This window comes from Babylonia areolata, chromosome 25, assembly GCF_041734735.1.
Source record: "Babylonia areolata isolate BAREFJ2019XMU chromosome 25, ASM4173473v1, whole genome shotgun sequence".
Lineage (NCBI taxonomy): Eukaryota > Metazoa > Mollusca > Gastropoda > Neogastropoda > Buccinidae > Babylonia > Babylonia areolata.
In genome coordinates, this window is record NC_134900.1 from 22,146,172 (window position 1) to 22,164,159 (window position 17,988).

The 17,988-nt window shown below is 44.9% G+C and overlaps 1 protein-coding gene across 7 annotated transcripts in view; it reads right to left on the bottom strand.

Annotated features, from left to right (window-relative positions):
- Window positions 1-14,937, bottom strand: part of LOC143299391 (uncharacterized) — a 30,930-nt gene extending 15,993 nt beyond the window's left edge. For all 7 annotated transcript variants that reach the window (XR_013057528.1, XR_013057530.1, XR_013057529.1 and 4 more), the window contains exon 1: window positions 14,846-14,937. Coding sequence is in view for 1 of the 7 variants with exons in the window: in XM_076612564.1 (XP_076468679.1) it covers window positions 14,846-14,903 (58 nt within the window). In the remaining 6 variants the exon portion in view is untranslated. The remainder of the gene's footprint in view (window positions 1-14,845) is intronic.
- Between the last annotated feature and the right edge of the window lie 3,051 nt (window positions 14,938-17,988).

A 17,988-nucleotide genomic window follows, 5' to 3' on the forward strand; every position in this document is an offset into this window, starting at 1 on the left:
GCAGTCATTTTTATCATTTTTTGTTCATATAGGAAGTTCTTTTGCTAAGCATGAAAGTTATATTTATTTTGCATGTCTTTGGTGCAGATAGTAAAAAAGGGAAATTAATCTGTAATTAATGCTAGGGGGTTAATTTCCTTTAAACTGATCTTTCTCATCTTAAACATTACATTTTGAAATTATACTCAGTACATAAAAAGCTTGTGTGCTTTACTCTCAGTGTACAGGGCTACATGATCACTATGTTCATTCGCCCAAGTGGTCTTTTTCGGAAAATACTAAAATCAATACGACGAGTGAACTTCATAGATCTATTGGTTGAGCCCTGAAGGTCATGGGCAAAAATCAATTGCGTATACATATTTATACATATTCAAAGCGTGTGCTCGCGGGGTGGGGGTGGGGTGTGTGTGTGTGTTGAACCATGCATCTTGTGTATGGAATGTAACTGAACTTTATTTCTTTCTAAAGTTAAATCCTTTTTCACTTAAACTTTTTGTTTAAGTGAAAAAGGATTTAACTTTATATAAGAATTTGAGTTTGAACAATCATGTGAAACAATTAGCCATGCACGTTGTTCATATCTATATTTATTTTTAAAGTAAATTTGAGTTTAAACAATCATTTGAAACACATAAGCATGCACATTGTTAATATCCATATTTATTTTTTCACATTGTATTACACTTTTTCTCAACAATTATAAGCTTATAATTATGTAATTAACAGTTTTTGTTTTCCATACATAGTAAAAAGCTCACTGTTCAGTTACATCTATGTATTTATATAAATACATGTATAAAATGTAAGTGACCTATATTTTTCATTTGAATTTTTATTTTCATGTGTGAGCATGTAATGCAGCTGCATACTCAAATAGATGTATGTATGACTTTGAAGTTTACACCAGAAAAAGAGTGACTGTTTAAAAAATGGTCTAGATTATGCAGAAATTATATATATATATATATATATATATATATATATATATATATATATATATATATATATGTGTGTGTGTGTGTGTGTGTGTGTGTGTGTGTGTGTGTGTTGGGTCTTACTGAATCAGGGTTATCACAAAAATCTGTAATATGATGAAAATGTGTTGTGAATGTCATTTTTTCTAATACTAATTGTAATCATAAAGCAGACAAGCACATTGTTAATACCCATATTGAGTTTTTCCCATTGTATTAATTGTTTTCTCTATAAGCTTATAATGCATTACATAATAGTTTAACAAAAAGTTCAGTTGCATCTTATGTATTTGTACATGTGTAAAATGTAACTTAACTGTATTACCTTTCTTGTGTGTGTCTGTGTGGGTCTGTATGTTGGTCACACTAAGGTGCATTTCCTCTTTCATTTAAAAGAAAGCAAGTGCGAGTTAGAAATGATTTTTTTTCCTTTGTGACTTTAATTTTGAAAAAAAAGTGAAAAAATAAATGAATAAACAATGTGAAATCCAGCACAACTTTGTGTGGTCTATATTTCTATGTATTTCACACTAGACGCCACGTTCTTGGCATCAGAGATCTTTTCCCATCCCTCTTGTGGCCAATCAGTGGCAGCATCTGTGCGTGTGTGTGTTTGTGTGTATGTGTGGGTCTGTGTGTTTGAGTGCGTTTGTGCATGCGCGAGGGTGTAAGTGTACACAAGTGTCAGGAGAGTTATGTGCACGTGCGTATGTGTGTGTGTGTGTGTGTTGGGGGGGGGGGGGGGAGGGGGGATGCGGGGGCAGGGAGGGTAGAGGATGAGGTATGTGTGTATGCATGCCTACACTGTGGGAGCAACGGAATATTGGAACGTGCAGGTGTGTGTTTTTATATATATATATATATATATCTTTGTATATATGTGTGTGGGGTTGGGGGTGGGGGATATGGGCGTATGTGTGTGTGCTTGTACAAGTAGGTGTTCATCTCTGTGTGTGTGTGTGTGTGTGTGTGTGTGTGTGGGTGTGGGTGTGGGTTTGGGTGTGTGTGTGTGTGTGTGTGTGCCGTGGAAGCTGCGATACGTAGCCTAGAAATGAGTGTGTGGAGGAGGGGTGGGGGGGTAGAGGAGGTGTAGGTAATGTGTGTGTGTGTGTGTGTGTGTGTGTGTGTGTGTGTGTGTGTGTGTGTGTGTGTGTGTGTGTGTTGGGGCTCATGTACGTTTATGTGTATTTGACTGTGCTTTCATATCTGTGAAACTGCATGTTTGATGCATATCTGCTATGCATATGTGGGTGTATGTGTGAATGTGTGTCTCCATGTTTTACATTTATTTGCGGGGGTTAGGGGTGCACGGGAGGGGTAATACCTCTAGAGGGGGGGGGGGGGGGGGGGGGCTTGTCACGCTCTTCCGGGAGTGGTTCGTCCTCTGTTGGTCCCCACCAGCACTATGGGTCCTAGAAGCTGCTAGCATGCGGCAGCGCCCAACCCCCGGGCAACGGCTTTGACAGGTTGGCTAAACTAGGTGAGGGTAGCCGACGGGTCTCAAACCCTCGGTGAGTTAGGGCTTGTCTACCCAAGCATGTGAAGTCTGGATCCGGCGGACTCTGCAGAAGAAACCTTCATGGTTCAACGGAGAAGAAGGCGGTTGCAGCAGAGCACTGTGGAGTGCTGAGGGCAGGATGAAGCACATTGGACATCCTGGTCATCCATTGCATCCATTTCCATCTTCAGTCGTCTTGACCTCGTCTTGCCACTGGATACAGACGGTCTCGGACAAGAGAGTGAGGTCGACGGTGCGCAACTCCTCCTCACTATAAATAAAGTCATCGCGCAAGTCATCAGTCATCCTTCATCCCATACCATCATTTTCCCCAAGCCCTGTGGCGACAGGCGAGCGACGAAGCGACAGGTGCGGGTACACTGGCAGTCGTAGCCGCAGACCTGCACACAGGCGGCTCAGGCCATAGGGTCGTTTTTCACTGACTGGAGCAGCGGTGGAGATCGGCAGCCCCCTGAGCGACTGAGCAGCCCTCTTCGGGACAGTACTGCTCACCTCCATGGCATGAGGAAGGGGCTAGAAAAGGTGCCCTAAACATTGCCTGCTCCACACCACCCTAGTCAGCATACCGCGGCTGACGGGGACCCTACTCAGGCGGTCGACACACAAAGGAAAGAAAGAAAAAAAGAAGGAGCACCCCATTGACCACTGCCACATGGAACGTGCGTACGCTTCTGGACAGAGGCGACTCAGCCAGACCACAGAGACGCACAGCGCTCATTGCGAGTGAATTAGCCAGGTACAACATCGACATCGCTGCCTTAAGTGAGACCAGACTGGCAGAAGAAGGCGATCTCTGTGAGCAAGGCGCAGGCTACACCTTCTTTTGGAGTGGTCGCGGACCTGAAGAGAGACGTGAGGCTGGAGTTGGCTTTGCAGTGAAGACAACCCTCGTTGGCAAGCTGGCTGGCCCCCCGAAAGGAGTGAACGATCGCCTGATGACGACGAAACTCCCTATATACAACGGGAAGAAGTTTACCACCATTGTCAGCGCCTACGCGCCCACCATGACCAACCCGGATGAGATCAAGGACAAGTTCTACGAGGACCTGAACACTGTCATCACCACTGTTCCCAGCGCAGACAAGCCCATCATTCTTGGTGACTTTAACGCGAGAGTTGGTTGTGACAGCACCTCCTGGGAAGGCGTGATTGGGAAACATGGAGTTGGTAACTGTAACAGCAATGGCCAACTACTTCTCCAGACATGTGCCGAGCACGACCTTCTTATCACAAACACCATCTTCTGCCTCCCTACCCGTAACAGGACGTCATGGATGCATCCTCGCTCTGGGCATTGGCATCTCATCGACTTTGTCATCGTCAGGAAGAGGGACAGGCAGGACGTACGAGTCACGAGGGCCATGTGCGGCGCCGAGTGCTGGACAGACCACCGCCTTATCGTCTCCAAGCTCAACCTCCGCATCCAGCCCAAGAGATGGCCTCAGGGCATGAAAGCACTCAAATGCCTGAATGTCAACAAGCTGGAGCTAGGCAACATCAAGCAGAGCTTTGCTGACACCCTGGAGGAACGCCTTGAGTCCACCGTGCTGGACAACCAGAATGTGGAGGCGGCATGGGGCGCACTGCATGAGACGATGTACAACACTGCCATGGAGTGCCTGGGGCCTTCTGTCAGGAAGCACAAAGACTGGTTTGATGAGAACTGCACTGAGATCAAGCAAAAGCTAGAAGACAAACGCCAAGCCTACAGAGCCCACATTGAAGATCCCAAGTCACAGTCAAAGAAAGACATACTGAAGAGCGCACGCAGCACCATCCAGCTGAAGCTGTGGCAGATGCTGGATTCCTGGTTGAGCAACAAAGCTGATGAGATCCAGGGCTTTGCAGACAGGAACGACATGAAAAACTTCTATAACGGCCTGAAAGAAGTCTACGGTCCCACCACCTCCGGATCTGCTCCAGTCCTCAGTGCTGATGGTTCTACCCTGATCACTGACAAGGACGGGATCCTTGAGAGATGGGCTGAACACTTTGACAGCGTACTGAACCGCCCCTCCACCATCAATGATGAAGCCATCGACCGACTCCCCCAGGTGCCAGTCAGTGAGTCGTTGGATGCCATTCCAACTTTGGAGGAGACCCAGAAAGCTATCCGTCTGCTATCAAATGGCAAAGCCCCTGGCTCAGACTCCATTCCAGCTGAGGTCTACAAAGAAGGTGGTATGGCGCTGACTGAGAAGCTTCATCAGCTGTTCCAGCTCATCTGGCAGCATGAGGCAGTTCCACAGGACTTCAAAGACGCTTCAATCATACACCTGTACAAGCGCAAAGGAAATCATCAGGCCTGTGACAACCATCGTGGAATATCCCTGCTGTCCGTCGCAGGCAAGACTCTGGCCAGAGTGCTACTCAACCGTCTCATAGCGCACCTTGAGCAAGGTCTCCTACCAGAGAGCCAGTGTGGCTTCCGGAAAGAACGCGGGACTATCGACATGATGTTTGCTGCCAGGCAGCTCCAGGAGAAGTGTCAGGAACAGAACGCCGACCTTTACTCCACGTATGTCGATCTGACCAAGGCCTTTGATACTGTTAGCAGAGATGGCCTTTGGAGAATCATGGCAAAGTACGGGTGTCCCAGAAAGTTCATCACCATCATACGGCAACTACACGATGGGATGCTGGCCCGAGTCCAAGACAACGGAGAGACTTCAGAACCATTCCCGGTCTCCAACGGAGTCAAGCAAGGGTGTGTTCTTGCCCCCACCCTGTTCAGTCTCATGTTTTCAGCCATGCTGACAGATGCCTTCAGAGACGCTGACATGGGCATTGGCATCAGGTACCGCACAGATGGCTCACTCTTTAACCTCAGGAGGCTTCAAGCAAAAACCAAGGTGAGGACAGACACCGTCAACGATTTCCTGTTTGCTGATGACTGCGCTCTCAACGCTGCCTCCGAAGCTAACATGCAACACAGTGTCGACAAGTTCTCTGCTGCCTGTGACAATTTTGGCCTCACAATCAGTACAAAGAAGACTGAGGTGATGCACAAGCCAGCTCCAGAAAAGCCTTACGTTGAACTAAACATCTTCACCAACGGGCAACGACTGAACGCGGTGGACAAGTTCACATACCTGGGCAGTACATTATCTCGCACAGTTGTCATCGACGACGAGGTGAATGCCAGACTCGCCAAAGCCAGCGCTGCCTTCAGCAGACTCCATAAGAACGTTTGGAACAGGAGAGGCATCACCCTGGAGACGAAGCTCAAAGTATACAAGGCCATAGTTCTCACCACACTGCTCTATGGATCTGAATCATGGACGGTCTACAAACGCCACACCAAAGAGCTGAACCACTTCCACACCACCAGCCTCAGAAAACTTCTCGGCATGAAGTGGCAAGAGAAGATCCCTGACACATAGGTGCTCACTCGTGCAAACTTGCCCAGCATCTACACCATCTTGATGCAGGCCCAGCTGCGCTGGGCAGGCCATGTAGTTCGCATGCCAGACCACCGGCTCCCCAAGAAACTGCTGTACGGCGAACTCCAACATGGCAAGCGCTCCCATGGAGGCCAAAATAAGCGCTTCAAAGACACTCTGAAAGCTTCTCTGAAGGCCTTCAACATCAGCCACGACACATGGGAGCTGAATGCAATGGACAGACCAAAGTGGCGTTCAGCTGTCCACAAAGGCGCCAAATCCTGTGAGGCCAACAGAATCGCTGCAGCAGAGCAACGCAGACAGGCCAGGAAAAGCAGTGCCAGCAAGTCCCTGACAGCCGCCACCATCCCCTGTCCACAATGCGTCAGAACCTTCCGGGCGCGGATTGGCCTAATCAGTCATCTGCGCACCCACAGAGCCCAACCCACCCACCCCCAGGATGACTAGATGGTCCTCGTCGATCCCGACGGACGAACCACACATTTATTTGCTTATTTATCATCATTGTTGTCTTATTTATTTATTTATTTATTAATATCATTATTACTTTTTTATATTATACTTATTTATTTATTAATTTATTTATTTATGTACGCTTATAGTTGACTCATCAAGTTTTTGCGCCTTATAATTTTTGTTGTGGTAGTAGTTATTTTTTATGTATTTATCTATTATTTATTCACCCCTTATTTATTTATTTATTTTATTTTTTTCTCAAGGCCTGACTAAGCGCGTTGGGTTACGCTGCTGGTCAGGCATCTGCTTGGCAGATGTGGTGCAGCGTATATGGATTTGTCTGAACGCAGTGACGCCTCCTTGAGCTACTGAAACTGAAACTGAAACTATATTTCTATGTTGGGAGGTACACGTGAGGAGGAGGAATTTTGTTTAATGTCCCGTTACACATATCGGTGATTGAAGATATTTTGTTAAAGTATTTATGAATCCATTTGAGTATTATCGGTTAGAAGGGGTGGGAGATGTGAATGAATGGAGGGTTGGGGGAAACTGGGCAAATGAGGGTGAAATGTGGGTGAAATTTGTAAAAAAAGAAAAAAATCTAAATACAATTACAGGAAATTACTTAAAGGACTTCGTAAAAGAGAAGTCGTTAAACTGACAAGCGAAACAACTGTTACTGAATGCAAAGTCAAAAACATCAACGTTCTCAGTCACTTGTGAAGACACACTTTCGTGTACGTAAGGCTTCATCAAGCTACAGTCAAAAATTATATGCTCAATTATCAGGTTACTAAAGCATATGCACTTGACATTAAAACAATACTTGGTCCGTTATGAATTTGATAATAGTCTGAGAGCTAAACTCAGAATTGGTCTGCGAATCATCAGTGTAAAATTTAAAATGATAATCAAAATTTTCTTCTAATTCAATTCTGACAGATGCTGCTATTATATGTGGAGATTCTCCTTTTGTTGTGTCAGAAGCACATATGTTGACGTTTGCTTTTGTTAACTCTCAGGGAGGGACAGGTGGCACCAGAACACGAGGTGCCACATCATGCAAATCAATGTCTGAAGAATTTAAAATATCTGACACATATGTGCGAATGGTTTGTAGATTTGAATTCTTTTGTGCATTTTTTGGAAAATCAATATCAGACCTAATATTTAATTTCTCAAAATCATCCACCGCTGTACATCTCACAATGTATTTAGCAGAACTTAATTTTCTGATTTCATCTAGTGGTAGAATACCCGCAAGTTTATAGGCTTCTGAGGTCTTAGTATGCAGGTCAGGTCATTAGATCTGCTACTGGTAACCTGTAATCCAGTACAACCTAAACCGGCACTCCCACCGCTCCCTTCCGGGACTGGTGAGGCGGGTGGCTAAACACCCTTATGGAGATCCATAAAAGGGCGTTGGCTCAGGAGAGCCACCGACGGCCATCTAGCTCCACCGTGCTGAGTGCATGCCACACGCAGTTGGCCCCCGGGGTGTGTCTACCCATGCATGCGAAGTCTGGATTCGGCAGAATCTGCGGAAGAAACCTATCGGTTCAACGGAGAGGAAGGCGGTTACAGCAACGCACTGTGGAGTGCAGAGAGCAAGATGAGACACCGAAAGGATATCTTGGTCATCCACTGCATCCGTGCTCATCCTCCAGTCGTCTCGACTTAGTCTTGCCACTGGAAATTGGTGAACCCGGAGGAGAGAGTGAGGTCGACGTTGCGCAACTCCTCTTCACTTTAAACAAACTCATCGCGCAAGTCATCAGTCATCAAAAATGACCTTTCATCCTTCATCATTTCATCACCCCCAAGTCCTGTGGCGACAGGCGAGCGACGAAACGACAGGTGTGGGTACACTGGCAGTCGCAGCCGCAGACCTGCACGCAGGCGGCTCAGGCCATAGGGTCGTTCGACAGGAGCAGCGATGGAGCTCGGCAGCCGTCTGAGCGTCCTGAGCAGCCCTCTTTAGGAATGCACTGCTCACCTCCCTGGCATGAGGAAGGGGCTAGAAAAGGTGCCCTAAAAATTGCCTGCTCCATATCACCCTGGCCAGCATACCGCAGCTGGCGGGGACCCTACATCAGCGGTCGAAACAACAAGAAAGAAAAGAAAAAATAAGGATCGTTCCTCTCACCATTGGTGCTTGGAGCATAAGGACTCTCCTGGACAGAGATAACGCGGACAGACCCCAAAGGAGAACGGCACTAGTTGCATCCGAACTCGCCAGATACAACATTGACATCGCAGCCTTGAGTGAGACTCGGCTTGCAGGCGAAGGCGAGCTCTGTGAACAGGGATCTGGTTACACCTTCTTCTGGAGTGGACGAGGAAGCGAAGAGCGACGTGAGGCTGGCGTTGGTTTTGCAGTAAAAACAGCACTTGTCAGCAAGCTAGCTGGAATCCCAAAGGGAGTCAACGATAGGCTTATGACCATGAAACTCCCACTGGCATCTGGCCAGAAGCACCTCACCATTGTCAGTGCCTACGCCCCAACCATGACCAACCCGGATGAAGTGAAGGCGAAATTCTACGAGGACCTTCACTCTGTCATTGCTGCTATCCCTAAAGCAGACAAGCTCATCATTCTTGGGGACTTCAATGCTAGAGTTGGCTCTGACTACATCTCCTGGGATGGAGTGATTGGAAAGCACGGTGTGGGCCACTGCAACCCAAATGGATTGCTTTTGCTTCAGACCTGTGCAGAGCACGAACTGCTGATAACCAACACAGTTTCCTGCCTCCCTACCCGTAACAGGACGTCATGGATGCACCCTCGCTCAAAGCATTGGCATCTCATCGATTATGTCATCGTCAGGAAAAGGGATAGGCAAGGTGTACGTGTAACAAAGACCATGTGCGGCGCCGAGTGTTGGACAGACCATCGCCTTGTAGTCTCGAAGCTGAATATTCGAATCCAGCCCAAGAGACGTCCCCAAGGCCAGAAGGCTCCAAAACGGCTCAACATCGCTAAGCTGAAAAACATCACCATCAAACAGACCTTTGTGGAGCTGCTGGAAGATTGTCTGGAATCCGCCTCTCTGGACAACCAGAATGTGGAGTCAGACTGGAGGACCCTGCGTGAGCTGATCTATAGTACAGCTTCAGAGACCCTGGGACCCATGACCAGAAAGCACAAAGACTGGTTTGATGAAAACTGTGATGAAATCAAGCAGCTTCTGGATGAGAAACGCCGTCTGCATCAAGCCTACCTGAGCAACCCAAAGTCCACATCAAAAAAGGATGCGTACGATGCCATCCGCAGGACTGTTCAGCAAAAGTTACGCCAGATGCAGGATAAGTGGCTGAGTGACAAAGCTGATGAGATCCAGGGATATGCTGACAGGCACGATATGAAGAGGTTCTATGATGCCTTAAAAGAAGTCTACGGCCCCACATCCTCAGAATCATCCCCCCTCCTCAGCGCAGATGGGAATACCTTGATCACCGAGAAGGAGAAAATTCTCGAACGCTGGGCTGAGCACTTCAACAGTGTCTTAAATCGCCCTTCCTCCATAAATGATGAAGCCATAGACCGTCTCCCACAAGTCCCCATCAACGAAGCACTGGACGATCCGCTAACACCTCTTGAGACCCAGAAAGCAATCCGTCTGCTATCCAGTGGCAAAGCACCTGGCTCAGACTCCATACCAGCAGAGGTCTACAAGGATGGAGGCACTGTGCTGACTGAGAAGCTCCATCAGCTGTACTCACTCATGTGGAAAAAAGAGACAATCCCCCAGGATTTCAAAGATGCATCTATCATTCACTTGTACAAGCGAAAGGGGAACCGGCAAGCCTGTGATAACCATCGGGGCATTTCCTTGCTCTCCATCGCAGGCAAGATACTTGCCAGGATCCTACTAAACCGCCTCACAGCACACCTTGACCAAGGTCATTTGCATGAGAGCCAATGTGGATTCCGGAAAGAGCGCGGAACCACCGACATGGTGTTTGCTGCAAGGCAGCTGCAAGAGAAATGTCAGGAGCAAAATGCTGATCTGTTCTCCACCTATGTCGACCTCACTTCGACACCGTGAGTAGAGAGGGACTGTGGAAGATCATGGCCAAGTACGGATGCCCTCGGAAATTTATTTCCTTGGTCAGCCAATTCCATGAAGGCATGCAGGCTCGAGTCCAGGACAATGGCGAAACACCTGCTCCTTTTGCTGTCACAAATGGTGTCAAGCAAGGCTGCGTCCTGGCTCCAACGCTGTTCAGCCTCATGTTCTCTGCAATGCTTACTGATGCCTTCAGAAATGGCGATGTTGGAATCGGCCTAAAGTACCGAACAGATGGCAAGTTGTTTAACCTCAGAAGGCTTCAAGCAAAAACGAAGGTCATGACAGACATCATCAGAGACTTTTTGTTTGCTGATGATTGTGCCCTCAATGCTGGATCTGAAGCTGACATGCAACTCAGCGTCGACAAGTTTGCCACTGCCAGCAGGAACTTCGGCCTTACCATCAGCACGAGAAAAACTGAAGTTCTCCATCAGCCAGCCCCAGGGAAACCCTACGTTGAGCCCAACATCACAGTCAACGGTCAGAGACTCAGTGCGGTGGAGCGGTTCACATACCTTGGCAGCACACTGTCACGAAATGCGACCATCGACGATGAAGTGAACGTCAGGATTGCAAGAGCAAGCGCAACTTTTGGTAGACTCAATGCAAATGTCTGGAACAGAAGAAGCATTAGTCTTGAGACCAAGCTAAAGGTCTACAGAGCAGTAGTTCTCCCCACACTACTGTACGCCTGCGAAACTTGGACAGTGTACCAACGACATGCCAAGAAGCTGAACCACTTCCACACAACATGCCTCAGGAAGCTACTGAACATCAAGTGGCAAGACAAGACCCCAGACACAGAGGTGCTCGCAAAAGCCACCCTTCCCAGCATCTTCACCATCCTGATGCAGTCCCAGCTTCGCTGGGCTGGACACGTGGCGCGCATGCCAGACCATCGGCTGCCCAAAAGACTCTTCTATGGCGAGCTGCAACAAGGAAAGAGATCACACGGAGGTAAGAAGAAGCGCTTCAGAGATACTCTGAAAGTCTCTCTGAAAGCGTTTGATATCAACCCTGACTCCTGGGAGGAATCTGCAGTGGACCGTGACAAATGGCGCGCTGCTGTGCACAAAGGCGCCAAGTTGTGCGAGGCCAACAGGACTGCTGCAGCTGTTCAGAAGAGGCAGGCCAGAAAGTCATGGGCAAACAAGCTCCCTGACAATGGTATGCCTGTCCTTGTCTGCCCCAACTGTCAGCGAACATTTCGTGCGCAGATTGGACTATTCAGCCATCTGCGCATTCACAGATAGATTCATGAGCATCCTCCCCCCACCCCACCACCACCCTCCCCCCATCCCCCAGCTGGATGACAACGATGGTCATCATCGATCTCGATGGACACACCACCATGCACAGGTATCCCTAAAGCCAGTTAAAAGTTTAAATTTCTTAAAAAATGTAAGTTACTCTCCTTGGGGACAAGACTCCAAAATTCTTTTACATTTAGCGACATCTCTCGTAAGATCAAGATTGACCTACGGTCAAGAAGTTTTCTTTTCTGCTCCGCCGACGTTTCTAAAGAAGCTGCGAATAATTGACAGGTGCACGTGACTTTTTTTTTGCAATTGATTTTTTGTGTGTTTTGATTCAATTGTTGTAGTAAGTGCATGTCACAAGTGAGTCTTGAAGGCCTTGCCTCTCTTGTTTTCTTTCATGTCATGCGACCCCCAACCTTCCCCCTCCCCCTCCGCACCCCCATCTCTCTCTCTCTCTCTCTCTCTCTCTCTCTCTCTCTCTCTCATGAGAAATAGTAAAGAAAATACAATTTCAATATAGTCTCCCAGTGTTCATCAATGATGTTATGCAAAGTGAAACAAGATCAGACATTGCAGAGATTTGAAATCTTCAGTCTATGTGGGCTTTGTTCATCATGGAGAGAAGGCATGCTTGCAAGCACAGTTTTCCTGTTTTCTTATTTTGTTCGTTCTTTTTCCCCAAGTCTTCCTCCTCATACTCCTCCATTTTCTTCTATTTCCTTTCTTCTTCTGCTACGTCTTCTACTTCTTCTGCTTCTTTTTCTTCTTCTTCTTCTTCTGCTTCTACCTCTTCTTCTTTTTCTTCTGCTTTTTCTTTGTTGGACAGCACTTCCGACCGTGACAGACCATATTGGGACTGATAGCATTTCGAAACAAAAACAAAACAAAAATCAACAATATCAGTGCTCAAAGCTTTCTCAAACACAAGGAAGAAGAAGAAGAAGATAAAAAAAAAGGGGCAGTGGGGGGTGGGGAGGGGGTGTGGAGGTGGTGGGCGGGCTGAAACACGTACGCAAATGGTGTTTGAAGGGATCTTATTTGTTTATTATTTCATTTATTTCATCTATTTATCTACCTATTTGATCATTATAAATCATCACTATTATCATCTTCTTCTGACACCTGTATGCTTAGGAACCCTCCTGCTCGAAGCAAAACGTATGGCCACCGCAGTTTTTGCCCCCTTGCTTTGGAATCAGCTTCCTCAGCCTCTCCGTCACTCATCTTCGCTGCAATCTTTCAAATCCAGTCTGATGACTCACCTTTTCCCCTTCTGATTAATTCTCAAAAGCTCATCCCTTTCCAGTATGAACTAAAATGACTATTAGTGAGTGAGTGAGTTTTGATAGTTTCAGAATTTGTTGTGTACTATCTATCTCTCACTATTCACACATGACTGTGCAACTCAAAATGAATGTAACACCATGACCAAGTTTGCCGACGATACAACTCTAGAAGGGCTGATTACGAACAGTGATGAGTCAAAATATAGGGAAGAGGTACATGAACTTGTCAGCTGGTGTGATCAAAACAACTTAGAACTCAAAGTATCAAAAACCAAAGAATTAATTCTAGATTTCAGGAAGACCAGATCTGACCCCTTACCACTTGTCATTGAAGACAAGCAAGTAGAGATCAACAGCGAATTTAAATTTCTCGGACTGATCATTTCCAACGATTTGAAATGGGAGAAAAATACGAAAAAAAATGTTAAGAAAGTACAACAGCGCCTGTACTTTCTTCGGCGCCTCAAAAGGTTCGGAATTAAAAAAGAAATCAAGGCTGATTTCCACGGAAGTCATTGAAAGTGTGCTAACCTTTGCTATTACTGTTTGCTATTACTTGTGTATGATTTTCGATTTATGTTCGTATCTTGTTATGTACTACCCCCCCCCCCCCCCCACCCCACCAATATTCCTTGTGACCCCGGTACACTCGGTAATAAAGACATATTCTATTCTATTCTAAGATTGTGTGTTATGAATTCTGTGCGTGTGCTTGTGTGTGCTGTGGGTGTATGTGTGTGTGTGTGTGGGGGGGGGGGGATGACTAATTCTTAGTAATGTTTGGTATCTTGTATTAAATTTTTCCTCTTTGATATTTACGTATGTGTTTTATTTGTAAACGCCTGGGGCTTATTTTCAAGATTAGCCGTAAATGCTCATGATAATGATAATTACCATTATCATTATGATTACTATTAATTCATCTAATTATTCATTCTAAAAGTTATTCAATTTTAGTTACTAACGAATTGTGCTGATTTGATTTTTCGCATTAATGATTTCTTCAATTATTTATAATTTATATCATCATCTGTAAATTGATTGATTACATGTTCTGTATGTCTTCAATATCTCATAGGCCTACTTGCGGGTCTGACCTTTATAGTTTCTCGAACAAACTGAACTGGTTGACAGAAATTAGAAATTAATGAAGAAAATGGAAAATATTTTAGAAAAAAACAACAAACAAAAAATCCCAACTGAACGACAGAACAAAAACAGGAAGAGAAAACGACAGACAGACAGACAGACAGAGGGCGAAACAAAGAAAGAAAGAACGACAGGAAAAAGCTAAAACGTTTCCATTTCCGCTTGCCTTAGGGCGAATACAGAATAAAGAAAAGTCTGAACAAAGAATGATAGATCACGATCGGTGCTTTGGGGTCCTACAATTTGCACACACACACACACACACACACACACACACGCACACACACATATACACACACACACGCACGCGCACACACGCACGCACACACGCACGCACGCACGCACGCACACACACGCACACACACACGCACGTAAAACACACACACACACACACACACACACACAATGTCGGGATGACATACATGTATTCCTCAACCAGCCTCCCCTCCCCACGTCCTGTGTCACTCCTTGTTGCCCCCACGCCCCCTCCCCTCCCCCCTTCATTCTCTCCATCTGATATTTCAATTGGAAACACTTAAACTCAACACTACTTAAGACACACAATGCGACACAGACAGAAACAACAACAACAACAACAAAGAACACTATCATAGTAACCGTGGCCACAATTCCAATACCACCCACCACCCCTTCCCCAACCCTACCCCCTCATACGCACCCTCTCCCTTCCCCATTCCTCCCTCCCCACACCCACCCACCTGAACACATCGAAGACACGACCAGAGCCCCAACGCTCACCACCACCACCCACGACATGACTGAGTGAACACAAGGCCCGCAACCCGCATTATACAACACCTCTCAGCGCATGCGCACCACTGAGGAAGAGAGAAGCGCAGCTGCTGGTCACGTGTTGGTAGGACGTCAATCAAAAATAGGAAACGGAAAGGAAGAAAGAAAGGAAAATGAACGAAAAAAAAAAGTGTGTGTGTGTGTGTGTGTGTGTGTGTGTGTGTGTGTGTGTGTGTGTGTGTGTGTGTTAACAAGAGAGAGAGACTGAGAGAGAGGGGGGTGGGGAGATGCTCGCACGTGTGTGTGTGTGTGTGTGTGTGTGTGTGTGTGTGTGTGTGAAGGGACAAACTGGGAAATAACAGTTCTGTTACTGAAGTGTTCACAGAGGAAATCGGGCGTCTCAAGTTGTTCATGAAGGCAGCGTGTTCATGAAGGCAACGTGTGAAGGATTGAATCTCTCGTCAATGTATTTCTTTAATCTTGAAGACTTCACACAGTGTAACATTAATTTCACCAAAGTACAATTATGGCCTTTATGTATCAGTTTTACTTTGTCAGTATTGTCACGTCTCGTTATTGGTGTTTTTAGTGTTATCATTATCATATTATTGTTGTTGTTGTTGTTGTTAATTGTTATGATTATCATTATGATTATTATCATCATCATCATCATCATCAAATGAAATAATGGATAAACGAATACATGAATAAAGGAGAAAGAAGATAACACAAAAGACCCCTCATTTAACATTTACACGAAAATAAAATGTGTGCGTGCGTATGTGTGTGTGTTTGGATGTTGTCGATTCTTTTAAATATCTTGGTATCGAATTTAGTAGAAACGGAACTTTTTATAAAGCTAAAAAAATGATTTATGAACAGGGCCAAAAAGCTATGTTTTCGTTACTTCAGTCAGCCAGAAATCAAGATTTACCTTTACATATCATTCTGGACATTCTATGATTGTTCCTATTTTGTTGTATGGTGCAGAAATATAGGGTTATGAAAATGTAGATATACTTGAAAAATTAGAATTTAAATTTTTGAAACGCTTGTTCAAACTGAACAGAAATACTATGACCCAAATTGTTTATGGATAAACTGGTATTTATCCAATTAGTGTGTTAGTGAAAATGAGATTAGTTCGATTTTGGACCAGCTTAGTAATATCAAACACAGAAAAATATTCTGGGAAAATATATTTGATATTACTTGACTTATATCGAAATGGTATTTATTCTTCAAAATGGATGAGTTGTATCAGACAAATTTTAATAGAAGCAGGGTATGACTGTGTTTGGGATGGTCAATTCTTCTTGGAGAGGGAATCTTTCTGCAAGAATGTCAACATTGCTTTGAGAGATAGTTTTCAAAATCTATGGAGACATGCTCTAGAGGCGAGTAGTAAATGTTTGTTTTATCGAAATTTCAAAAGTGGATTTGGTAGAGAAAAAATAGATAAGTCAAATGCCTGATGATTATGTTATCAGCTTCTTCAGATTTCGAAGTAGTAATCATAAGCTGGAAATAGAAACAGGGAGACACAAAGGCATACCACGAGAGTTACGGTTTTGTAAGGTTTGTAACATGTCTGTGATTGGTGATGAGTTTCATTTTATAATGGAATGTCCCAATTATGATCAGTTACGAAATAGATATGTTCCTAAAAAATATTTGTCTCCAAAATCGGTTTTTATTTAATTTTTGTAATATGCTCAAAGGAGGCAAAAAAGTCATTTTAGCTGTAAGTAAGATGATTAGATTTGCAAATGTTGCCTAGTTATACTTTTGGAGTTAAAAGACATTTGTGTTTTCTCAACTTTTATGTGACATTGTTGTGTATTTGGAAATGTTTGTTATGGGCACGAAAAGAGTATTTTGCAGTAATCCTCCATACTCCAATAGGAGTGAAAGGATAATTAAAACTTGAAACTTGAAACTTGTGTGTGTGTGTGTGTGTGTGTGTGTGTGTGTGTGTGTGTGTGTGTGTGTGTGTGTGTGTGTGTGCGTGTGTGTGTGTGTGTGTGTGTGTGTGGTGGGGGTGGGGGGCGTTACAAGTATGGGGGGGATTAGTCTATCGTCAGCTGTTGGGAATTCTTATGTGACTAGTTTTGATCTCTTTTTTTATGTTGAGCATGATCATTATATGTTGGTGTATACAACGAGCCCGTGATTGCACAAGTTAATTTCCATGTGGATTAATAAAGTGTTTTTGATTGATTGATTGATTGATTGATTGAGAGAGACAGAGACAGACAGACGGACAGATCGACAGAGTGCAGGTGAGTACAGCACTACATGGCAGACATGACGTGCAGCATTGTGGTGACATGATACGTGTTTTTACCCTGCACAGAGGGTTTCTTTGATCTCCAAATTCTGCTGTTTTTACCCCCAGCAGGGAGGGTTTCTTTTGCTCTCCAGATTCTGCTCTGACGGTGTCTTTCACACAGATACACATTCACATACAAGGTTGGTCATTAATTCAACGTCTAATCACTAGAGTGATTTTAGACATACATGAAAGAAACCAAAATACACAGTGAAATTATAATGTACTGTAAATTACAGTAATAAAAGTGCGTAGATATTATTTTTCATTCAGATATACAAACACGCATCCAAAATCGTGTACGTATATACATACATACATACATACATATATTGTATGTATGATATTCATTCCTGTCTGACAGAGACCATCAGCACAGCAGAGGAAGCAACTGCTGTCCCAACTATCTGGGCTAGAATTTGATTATCGTGGAGAGTGTCTTGCTCAGGTTACATCCCCACTCTCTCGGCCAGTAGGGTTTTAGGACAGTCGGCGTTGGGATGGTTCCCAAAGGCAAACTAGCCCCCAAGGCTGCAGCATTGACGGCCAGTGCAATCTTGCCTTCTAGTTTGAGAGTTATAGTCATAAACAAAAGACTGAACTGTACATGACTTCCAATTGCAGTGGAGAAACAATTGGTCATACAGCTCTCACAGTGCTGTTGGACCAACTGTAAGCCTATGTCGTTTTATATTATGAGCCGAGTTTATACATACATAGATACATACATGCAATGCATGCATTGTATCGATACACAAACACGTGTGCACACTTATA